The sequence below is a fragment of the Populus nigra genome, chromosome 17 (assembly GCF_951802175.1).
Source record: "Populus nigra chromosome 17, ddPopNigr1.1, whole genome shotgun sequence".
Classification (NCBI taxonomy): domain Eukaryota; kingdom Viridiplantae; phylum Streptophyta; class Magnoliopsida; order Malpighiales; family Salicaceae; genus Populus; species Populus nigra.
This window is the reverse complement of record NC_084868.1, coordinates 6,856,443-6,868,238: the sequence shown is the minus strand read 5'-3', so window position 1 is coordinate 6,868,238 and position 11,796 is coordinate 6,856,443. Positions and strand designations below refer to the sequence as shown.

The window sequence follows — 11,796 nt, the reverse complement described above, 5'->3', positions numbered from 1 at the left end:
GTGGCCCCTAATAACACATGTCAATGTCCAATTTGGTCCCTGAAACCTTGTCTATGAAAACATGAGGCCCCCTTGTTTTTTATATTCCAATAAACGCCACCTGGCCCCTCCTTCCGTTAGTGGTCGGTGGTTGAGTTAGGCCTGTCTTTTGCCTCCAGTCCACAAACCTTAACAGCAAACCAACTACTGGGAAATAGAGTAGTGAACGAGAAACAATCTGGACCCTTTGCTCTTATCCTAATCAATGACACTTCCCTCCTCCTGTCCCCTGTGTTTACTTATCTCGAGCTTTGAAACTAATAATTTCAAGTACATTGTTTGAAAGTTGTATGCATTCGGAGAATTATAAGAGATATATTCTTCAACTTTAAAAGTAAAGAATGAATAAATAATAAAATTAAGGAACGCTGTTCTTGATGGCCTCCTCTATAAATACAAAAATCACAAGTGCTACGTATTGTATTTCAGCTGGTTATTTAGAGATTATAAAATGCCCATTACATGTAATCAAATAAATAAATCAACTGGTTAGGCCTTAAATTTGCTTCTCCATAGTCACGAGTTCAAGTACCCTCAAAACCACTAAAAGCTTTCATAGTCATTAACTTCAAGGGCCGTAAAATTAGTCGAGGTGCGCGTAACCTGACCCGAACACGCACGCTAATAAAAAAAATAATAAATAAATCAATGGATCCTTTGAATTTCTCTTATATGAAAAGTCAAGATAATTCATAATATGTATAGGCCAACACATCTATATTGGATCTACGCGCACAAAATCTCACCTACAACAATGAATTGTATGTTTATATGATTTCATTTTATATATAATTATTTTTTCCACTCAATAATGAACTTTTAGAATAAACCACTCATAGCATCATTTAAGAAAATGAGTTCAATTGTACATGGAGATGTATATTTATTTTTTAACATAAACTAATTGAGGAGGGCAACTCACTTTACCCTCCTCGCATAGCATTGTTCACTTGAACAATGTTTTTTTTTTCCCTTCAATGTGTTTGCGTATTTCAATATCATGATCTAAATCGCGAGTTTGGTGAATTAACACAAGTTGATTTGAGTTATTTTTATATTTAGTTGTCTTTGAATCTATCAAGTTTATTGGGTCACATCGGATCAACTCTTACACGGTTTATTCTTTTTAAACTAAGAAGAGGAATTTATTGTTCCCCTTCTCACAAAGTATTGTTCACTTGAATAAGGCTTTGTTTTTTTTTTTTAAGGTTTAGTTTTTTTTTCAATTTATCCTTCAATGGGTTTGCTTACCCTCCTCATATAGCATTGTTCACTTGAACAATGTTTTTTTTTCCCTTCAATGTGTTTGCGTATCTCAATATCATGATCTAAATCGCGAGTTTGGTGAGTTAACATAAGTTGACTTGAGTTATTTTTATATCTAGTTGTCTTTGAATCTATCAAGTTCATTGGGTCACATTGGATCAACTCTTACACGGTTTATTCTTCTTAAACTAAGAAGGGGAATTTATTGTTTCCCTTCTCACAAAGTATTGTTCACTTGAATAAGGCTTCGTTTTTTTTAAGGTTTAGTTTTTTTTTCAATTTATCCTTCAATGGGTTTGCTTACCCTCCTCACATAGCATTGTTCACTTGAACAGTGTTTTTTTTTCCTTTCAATGTGTTTGCATATCTCAATATCATGATCTAAATCGCGAGTTTTGGTGAGTTAACACAAGTTAACTTGAGTTATTTTTATATCTAGTTGTCTTTGAATCTATCAAGATCATTGGGTCACATCGGGTCAACTTTTACACGGTTTATTCTTCTTAAACTAAGAAGGGGAATTTATTGTTCCCCTTCTCACAAAGTATTGTTCACTTGAATAAGGCTTTGTTTTTTTTTAAAAGGTTTAGTTTTTTTTTTCAATTTATCCTTCAATGGGTTCGCTTATCCTGATATCATGATTTAGTTTGTGGGTTTAATGGATTAACTCGAGTTGACTAAAGCCATTTTTTTATGTCCAAGTTTTCTTTAGACTCGTTACGTTGACTGGGTCAACCCCCACATGGTTTAATTTCTTTTTTATACTAGAAAACATGTTAGCAACACCTGTATATTTTTTTACGTTAAAAAAATTGATCTAACTCGCGGCATAAACAAGGTTGACTAGGTATTTTTTTTGTCCTTTTCTTAATTGAATTTTTTTTCCAATATGATCAATCAACATTTGGTTAATTGAGAATTAGACTTATATATATATTATTTTTTATGGAGTTATTATGATCTTCTAACCTGGGTTTGGTAGGTTAACCTGAGTTTAACTAGGTAAATTTTTATTTTTTTTCAATTTAATCCTTTAACAATGGGTTGATTGAAAATTGGGTTTCAAAAAAAAATTATTTTCTTTTTATAGAGTTCTCACGATCTTTTGTCCTAGGTTGCGGGTAAGGTCAATTGACTCAAGCTTTTTGTCCTATTTTAATATATATTTTTTCAATTTCATCATTCAATATTGGGTTGATTGGGGATTTAGTTTCATAATTTATTTTAGTTTGTGTTTTATGAGGTTATTCAAACTCATGACCCGACAAATTTGGTTGGTTAACTTGGGATAACTCGAGTGGTTTTTTGTGTCCTTTTTTTTTAATAATTTCATCATTCAATATTTGATTCATTAGGAATTGAGCTTCATAATTTGTTTTAATTTTTTTCTACAGGGTTATCGTAGTCTCATAATCCAGGTTTGGCAAGTTAACCTATGTTGACTCGACTTATTTTTTTAATTAATTTTTGTTTTCAATTTCATTCTCCAGCATTGGATTGATTGAGAATTAGGTTTAAGAATTTTCTTTATTTGCTTTCTATAGGGTTATCAGGGTCTCATGACTTGGATAACAGATTTGACAGGTTAACCCGAGTTGATCTAATATGTTATCGTTTCAATATTTAAAAAAAGTTGTCATCTTGATTTTTTTTAGTCAACTACATTTTTATCGGTCATTCAAGTTTTCTTTGTGTCAAAGTAGATTTAAAAATCAATAAAATGACAATAATATCCTCATATATATTAAAGCTTCCATTATCACACAACTCTTCCTCTCTCTTTGTGTTAACATTCTCTCATCTCTCACACTCTCTTTGTTAAAAAAAAAACACAACCTCCTTCTCTAAATCCACAACCTATGACAACAATTGTTCTCTCTTATAATAATAGACCCGACCACTACCCACCAAAACCTTTAACCTCCATAGCCATCACGAGCCCCCATCAAAGATTTCACCAAAAATCACTAAAATATCTTAGTTTTTCTTTTCATCAAAATTGTTATCTACTGCTACTGCCCATATTAGCCAAATTAGTACCAATCCATTTCAGACATCAGCTAAGATTATAAGGTTGAATTCTGAGAAGATGAGGAAACTCTTATTACTACGATATACAATCTAGTTAGTGAGCGGTAGGCTTAAACTGAGAAGTATTAAGACTTAAAGATGGAATGAGAAAGTTTTGATCTTTTTAGGTGGAATTTAATTGTTAGGAGGAATCTTAGAAGAAAAATGGAGGAAAATGAAAGGTACTAGACCTAAAGATGTTGACCTTTAGGTCACATATTTATGTTTTTATATATATTTTGATGATAACAATAAAATAAAAATTAGACTAACTATATACTTGGTCAAGAAAAAGTGTTAAATAAGTTTTATACAAACCTTATATCAACAAACATGAAGGATTTCATGAAAAAATCAATTAAAAAATCCAAGAAGAAATCAAAATGAAGACTTAGAGTTTAAGTGTTTATTTTAGTGCTCTATATAAATATGTATATCTTATCTTGATAGCATAATTAAAATGAATGCAAACACTTCATTATGCATACATTTTGATTACAAACCTGATAGATGATTATAAGAATTCACCTAGATTATAACTAATAAAACTGAAATTCTGCATGAACCGGTCAATCATTTAGTATGACCAAATGAATCAGTCGACCACTTATTCATCAACAATAAACACTTGTGAATTTTACAGGAATTGGTTGACCGATTGGCCTAACTTATCTGAATTGGTTAACCGTTTCAGTCGTCAGTGGGACCGAACATCTATAAACAACTAATTTTTTCTAAGAATATATACACAACTTATGCAATTGCAAAGTTAGTAAGGGATTCAGAACATACATTAAATATAAGCTATTCTAAGTGCAAAAATACTATAAAACATCAATCTTTGATTACACTCTAACTGGTGCTATTATACCTTCTTAATCTAGTATAAAAGTATTCAATCTCATTTTTATTACACTTAAACACCTTCAAATCATATAAGTATTATCTTGTGAAATATAAATATATTAGATCTTTTAATTTTATTATCCATTATATTAAGAGAATTAATTGTGATAGAAAATACTCTTGTAAACCTTTGAGAGTTTGGTAAAAACTCTTGGCATTGGTAAGGTAATTTTACCAAGAAAAAATCTTGAAGAGGATACATTTTCAAGTGGGAAAAATCTTGAAGAGAGCATATCTTCAAGTGGAAGAATCTTAGTATGGATTCATCAAGTGGTGTAAGAATCATGGTGTGGATTCATCAAGCAGCTATTATACTCTACAACTTGGACAAGTAAAAGATTACAATACTCAAGTATGGTTTGGTACTTGAGGTATGGATGTAGGCTTACTGGACCACCTTAAAAATCAAGTTTGCAAATTCTTTTCCTTACCTATTTATTTTAAGCATTTTAATTATATTGTTGATTATTGTTTTTATTGAAATTAACTTGTATTATTTGTTAATATTAGTGACACAAATAATTCATCTCCTCTTACGTGTTATAGTTATCTTAATTCTAGAACAACAAAAGATATTGTACGAGTTAGTAAATAGGAGGTCCAAGTCCAAGGTCTTTTTTCATATATATATATATATATAGAGTTGCAAAATTTTGGTTGGTTTGTAACAAAATTTGGTTGTACTAAGAGAATACAATATGAGGGTTTAGTTGTGATCAAGATATTTGTAAAATGGTAACTTCATTGTGGTAATGGTAGTTAATTAATATTTGAAAGCTTAGATTATATGATGGAATCTGCTAGTTAATATGGTAAATTGAGAAATTTTTACCGATCCTAGACACCTTTTTATCTGGGCTTTTATGTGTATAATTTCAATGGTGGTGAAATATAGGTTTTAATCTATTAAATTTTTATTAAATTTCTCAAGCACAAAGCTATCTATTTCGGAATGTATGAAATATATAGTGATATGTGATATTAGGGACTTTGAAGAGTAAACAGGGATAAAATAGGTGAAGGATTTGTTGAAGGTGAATAATGGTTATAGTGAATCTAAGTCTGTTTTCGTGGTGGTAGGAAATAGAGGTTGTTGGGTGGCTTTGGATTTGTGAGGAGATTGAGCTATGTGTTTCTGGGAGCTGGATATTAAAGGATAAAGGTGACAGTGTGGATCTTGTGATGATGAAGAAACGGAGAGATATGGTGGAGATGGTGGTTCATATGGGTAAAGATGGGAGATAAGGGTTACCTTTCTTTTCTTTTCTTTTTGTTTCTCTAATTTTTTCGAGTTTTTTAGTGGTATTTTTATTATTTTTAGGCTTTAGGGCTTGTTTGTTATTATTTCAAATATAATGAAAATCTTTTAAATAAATACATATTTTTTGTTGACTTTTTATGGCACCAACTCCTAAGGATATGAAGTGTTATTTCACCTTCAAATTTCATGCTGCAAAGTGTAATATTTGAAAACTTGGTTGCAAAGTGAAAAAAAAAAAAAGATCAAACCATAGAATGTTTAGAGTAATTTTGTATTTTTAAATTAACTTTATCATTTAGTATTTGATTGATTAGAAGTTGGTTTTCATGTTTTTTTTTTCTACTTTTCTTTTTTATAGTGTTATCTAAATTTTATGTTGTGACTGGGATTAGTAGATTAACCTAATTTGATTCAGTTTTTTTTTTCATTATAATTTTTTTTTTCAGTTTAACCTTTTAATATTGAGTTGTTTGAAAATTAAACTTCATGATTTTATTCTATTTATTTTTTATAGGGTTACACTAGTGTCAAGAACAAGTTGCATATTCAGCATATTAACCTGGATAGACTTAGGTTGAGTTTTTTTTATCTTTTTTTTCATTGTTATTTTTTTCTCAATTTATTTAATGTCATTTTTTATTCTTGTTATTAAAAATAGCCAAGCTTGTTAAACCCAATGAAGTTAATCAATCTAAGATTTATTTATTTTTTTAGTTTTAACATCTCTTTTGATATTAAAATAAATCAATCAATCAACCCGTGGGATAGCATGTGACACCTATCTCATAAGTAACTAATTGCCAAAGTTATCTTCTCATCCGTATTGAATGAAGTCAGGTGAAACAATTTGTCAAAACTTTTACTCTCGATTTTTTATTTTTTTTTTATCCAGAGCTTTTAAAAGCAAGAAGGATGGAGAAAGAGAAACTAATTGATTAAGAAATGAAAGCAAATGTACTTGCAAGGAAACGAATAGGCAAGTGAAAGATAGTTAACACTTGGAACATAAATTACTCGACATTTAAAATGGGAATTTTCATAAGCATCTAGTACTTAATTACAGCTTAACAATTCACCAGAAGGGTTCTTAAGAAGCTTAAACATATTGAGATTAATTGCAATAATTTACAAAAAGAATTTCCCACAACGGAAATTTCAATAGTGATTGTCCAAAATTGGCTCCTTTTACTTCCAAACTCCCATCTACTCCTTTAGTGCAATCTTCCGCAAATCATCTAGAGATATCATGATTTTGAGAGCAGCCAAGATGCTCAATTTCCCAGCTCAACTTTGACGCAACTCTTTCATGACAGGGGACGTACTCCTATGATATTCAGTGAGTAAACATGATGAACAAAATTTCAGTATGATCACTTGTATTTCACACCAAGGAAAGTTGTAATATTAGCCTTTTAAAAGGAAGATAATTAACCTAATGAAACAGGGCAAGTAGGCTTCCACGTATCAGGTGTGTGCTATTTCGATGTAAAGTTATAAGCATGAACAAATATTTTTTGCTAAGTTTAGATTAGTTTGATGAATTTAAGAAGTAAAATCTTCTAAGCTTAGGCTAGGACTAAGGAGATATGGTTTCGTCAGCAAACCTCCAGTTTCTTCACCAGCTCTTTTGCTGTTGGTGCAGAAACGATAATGTTGCGTGCACTGGGATTAATAAATCCCTCTTCCACAGCTTTGTCAATAAACGAGAGTAAGGAATTGTAGTATCCATCAACATTAAGCAATCCAACCTTCACAATGTGGAAACAGGATGCATTGTTAGTTCCTTAAAATAGATAAAGCAGTTGAGACGTCTCCTGCAGGCATTACAGCAGTAGGCATAACATGGTATCAGTATTGTAAACATGGAAATCACCGGTTTGTCATGAATTCCGAGTTGAGCCCAGGTTATGACTTCAAGTAACTCTTCCAGCGTTCCATAACCACCTATATTTAAAACATGTAGTATTTCAAAATTAACATTCTAATCCAAATTACTTCATGGCAGAACATAAGAGGCATTTGAGAACTGTACATATGTTTAATTGTAGCCGGAAAGGATACGTAGCTTAGAAATGTAATATCAGCAGCAAGGAATACAGAACATGTCAATTATTTAGTACCACAAATCAGTAATATCTGTTCGCTCTGCATGTTTATACTATATGTATTAATGTATATTTGTTACAATTTACTCTCCAGCTTAAATAGTTGCAATAATGACCTCTAGGATAATCATTACTTCATTTCTACATCTTGACCTCAATTTTTGTGGATTTAGAGTTACATGGTTTTGTAGCTTATTGATCAAATTATTCTTTTCATCTGCTATGAACATAGTCTTCATAGCAGGGACATCATCTTCTGCCAACCCATGAAGGTGATAATGGCTCTAATCTTATCACGTTACAGAGTGGATGTCTTTCAATTTTTTACTGGGGTTGTGGATTCTATTACAAAATGGAGTCCATGAGAAGATAAATGGGCCATTCTGTCCAAGCATGTCTTCCATTTCCCATCATTGCCTATTAGGTACTGGTGCTAGTTGGCACAAACACACAGAGTGTGTTTGTGCGTTCGTTGCCCTCAATATGCTAAGAAATAAATGGCACTGTAACATTTACAGGCCGTAGAACTACATCAGAGGAAAGGAGCATATGAGCCAGTATCCACAGTTGCAGACTTCACTATAAGCTCTACTTTTCAATGTAAGATGTTGATGGGTCAAAAACCTGGGTTTGAATTGTTTCTTTGTAATAATGATTATTGGGCTGGTGATGGAAGGTTTAAAAGGATGTGGTAAAAGAGGCTTAACACGGTTGTTTTCACAGCATTACCAGATGACGCCATTTATAGAAATAGCATACAACAGAACTATAGCCTAGACCCTTCGTTTAAAAACAAAAAAATCCTAGACACCTTGTGCTAATTAAGCTGACGTTTTTAGACACTTTTGACAGTCAACGTTGTCCTCATAATTTGTGTGTGGGGCCACTTGTTTAGCGACACAAGGAGGATCAGGAAAATGAAAGATCATATCAAAAGGATAATGACATAAAGTATATAACTATTAGAAATAAAGATCCATAGTTCCTTTTCATTTCATATTTCATCTTGTAAAGGGGTTAACTTAAACACAATCAATAATCTGATGAGCATTTGCAGGAATGTATTTTCAGCGGTTCAGTTAATTTGGGCTTTTTTTTTTCTTTTTTGTCTCTCTTCCTTTTTTATTCTTTTGTGAGGGTTAGGTTGTGCTTTTTCTTGAATGTTAATAGTCAGCAATTGAGACAGCAGACAAAGAAAAGTGCTATCAGGCATCCTCGGAACTCCAAGAATCAAAACATGAGATATGGCCAATCTGACATTATAAAATTCGTAAAAAGTAAAGAGAACCAACTGATTGTATATATGATTTATTGAATTTCTTTCAAATTTTCATGCAAGTGTGAATTTTGCAGAGTTTATAACCAACCTGGTAAGGCAATAAAAGCATCAGAATGCTTAGCCATCTCTGCCTTCCTTTGATGCATATCTGCAACTGCCTTCACTTCTCCTACTGTTTCACCAGTCAACTGCAAAAGGGCACCACAGGCACAGTCAAAGAAAATAAAAAGATCAAAATTGTGTGTCTGCGTGTGCGACAGTGTGTGTCTGGAATTTGGAGTGTTGTGCAGTGAAGCAATAATGAGTGTTTGCAGGAGTGGTGGACTCAATCCATAGTATTCACTCAGCAACTTCATAGCCATTAAATCTTTAGCTTAAAAGAAAAGTAAAGAATCCAGGCAAGAAAAACACAGGAAGTAGATACTCTACTTGTAATGAACTAACCAGAGATGACAGTAGCAAATACAAACCAAGATTATATATGCAAAAGGTCTAATGCTACGTGCCAATTACCAAGCAGACAGTGGATAAGGCTATGAAGTATTCATCAGAGGAACAGAAGCCTTGAGAAACAAACAAAAAAATATATGTTTATACAATGGAAAGATGGAAGTAGATAAAGAAAGTAGCCAAAAGCAAGGAAGACTATCAATAGAAAGGAAAATGAAAAGCCAAAAATCTATTTTTATTCAAATCCGGTAAAGAAAAATTAAGAAAAGAAGAATAAAGTTGGAGCCTTTTTCCTTGAAGAAAATATAATGAAAAGGTAGGAGACTTTATTTTTGCTGGGTCTAGCAGACATACCTCTCGAGGCATGAGCGTCTTGGGAATAACTCTGCAGAGAGACAATAATATGACAGAAAAATCACGACCCAGCTCACTGATTTTGTTTCTCAACTCATCTCATGTTATTTCAATGCATGAATTAGAAGACAAAGCTTGGACATGAAGGAAAGGCTTGATTACCCAATAACATGACGACCACCATCATGAACAGCTTGTGAAACCAAACCCATCAAACCTATGCTACCTCCTCCATAGACCAGATCAATATTCCTTGAGACCTGCAAAATAAAACCACAATATAATTATCAGGAAACCAAAATGAGGTCTTTTCCAGGAAATCTGTTAATGTGGATAAAGAATGATGGATGGTCAAGTTTTTGACGGAAGAAAAATGTGTTCTTATTTGTACATTAAAGCATATATCCCTTCAAGAAAGAATTAAAAAAAAAGGCAGAATAATTAAGAAGAAAGTTTCCAAATTTAGCACAAGTAAAATGTCGAGACTCGTGAGCGCCGAGTTACAAACATAAGAAAGCTTTCACAATGTTTATAAATCCATAGCCAAATGCCCTTTTATTTCTTGTTTCAGCAAAGAAAAGAACATGCAAAGCAATGGGCAGGCAGAGACAAATAGATATATTAAAAAAAAAAAAAAGGGTACCAATTCGTTGCCAAGGTCAATAGCAGCAACTTGATAGCTAGTCTTCTTGCCTTGACTACTCCCACAAAAAACACAAATCCTCTTGAACTTAGACGACATTGATTGCTGCTGCAGAGAAGTTGTCTCTATGATCTCCATTTTAGTTCTGATCGCTCGGTTCACTCACAACTATGCTTAATTAATTCATGATTCTTCCTCTTTGCCTACTTAGTATTGTTTGTGTATGTCAAACGAAAGAAAGGATGACCGCCTTGGTTTTGTTTGGTTTATTTCTCGGGCGGTAGTGATCTTGAGTGCCTCTGTTTGTTTGTTTATATAAACGTTTACACGTACACGTGATTACTCCTCATAGCACGCTTGCTCTCCTCCTCATGTCGACTCACACATACAGCCTATGTAATATTGGCACGCGTGGACCACTTCTTTTCTTTAAACCCATCAAAAATATGAACACCCTTTCTTTCTTGCGAGTATATTGACTCGTCCTCCGAACATGTCAATATTATTTTAAAAAAATATATAAAAAATATATTAAAAGTATAGACAATATTTTAAACTCTTTATATCAGTAATTATATTAGACCTAAGCAAATAACAAAAAGATAATCATGTATTTCAGTTGTCAAGAGAAAGAAAAGAAAAAAAACAAAAACAATCGATCACCGGCAACAATTCATCCATGATATGTCTACACGCACCGCACCATATAGAAGAGAAAACATCTGCGCACCAATCTAGATGTCGTTTGATCAGATTTGACCTCCGAGAGGCGTCTCACGCGCCTCCTCGATGGAGCGAGCATCACCCACTAGCTGGAGCATGTGAACGCATGCCAGCAGCTTTTCAAATAAAAAATAGAAAAGACAACATGAAAAATATTAAAATGCCTTAATGCTCTTCTTAATTACACATCATACCCAAGTAAAGTTTACTGTTGCAACAGCTTTATATCTCTTGGACTGCCAGACCCAAGCAAGCATCCCTTTTTGTCTAATTTTCTTATTTGAGTCCCTTTATTTTACAAGATTTACAATCCGATGAATGGACTTTATCTTTTTTTAATTTCATCATTTAAAATTATATTTTTATATGCTTAGATATGTTTTATTTTATTTTCTCTCACTTACCTAAAATGTAGTTGAATGGTTTAGCGTTATTTATTCTATTCTAATCATGTTTTATTTTATTAATGATCAATTTTATTTCTATAAAATGAATTGAGAGATAGAGAACTATAATGGACAATAAGAGATATACACGAAGGATTTTTTTCATAGAAAACACATAAAAGTTTCATTTAATCCTTTAAGTTTAAATTCTCTCATATTATTTCATAGAATTTAAATCATTAGAGTTTTTTACTAATATTTATTTTAATTATCATAAGAAAATTAAATATTTTTTTCCTATTTAATTTTGAATA

General features: G+C 32.2%; 1 protein-coding gene across 1 annotated transcript; it reads right to left on the bottom strand.

The window, feature by feature from the left end:
* Positions 1-6,530: 6,530 nt before the first annotated feature.
* On the bottom strand, positions 6,531-10,666 carry LOC133676415 (cytokinin riboside 5'-monophosphate phosphoribohydrolase LOG3-like). Its single transcript, XM_062098052.1, has 7 exons — positions 10,374-10,666; positions 9,893-9,990; positions 9,731-9,761; positions 9,015-9,114; positions 7,416-7,486; positions 7,147-7,290; positions 6,531-6,866 (listed from the first exon to the last, which is right to left on the bottom strand). The coding sequence occupies exons 1-7, from the start codon at positions 10,509-10,511 to the stop codon at positions 6,774-6,776; spliced, it is 675 nt and encodes a 224-aa protein (XP_061954036.1). The 5' UTR covers positions 10,512-10,666; the 3' UTR covers positions 6,531-6,773.
* Between the last annotated feature and the right edge of the window lie 1,130 nt (positions 10,667-11,796).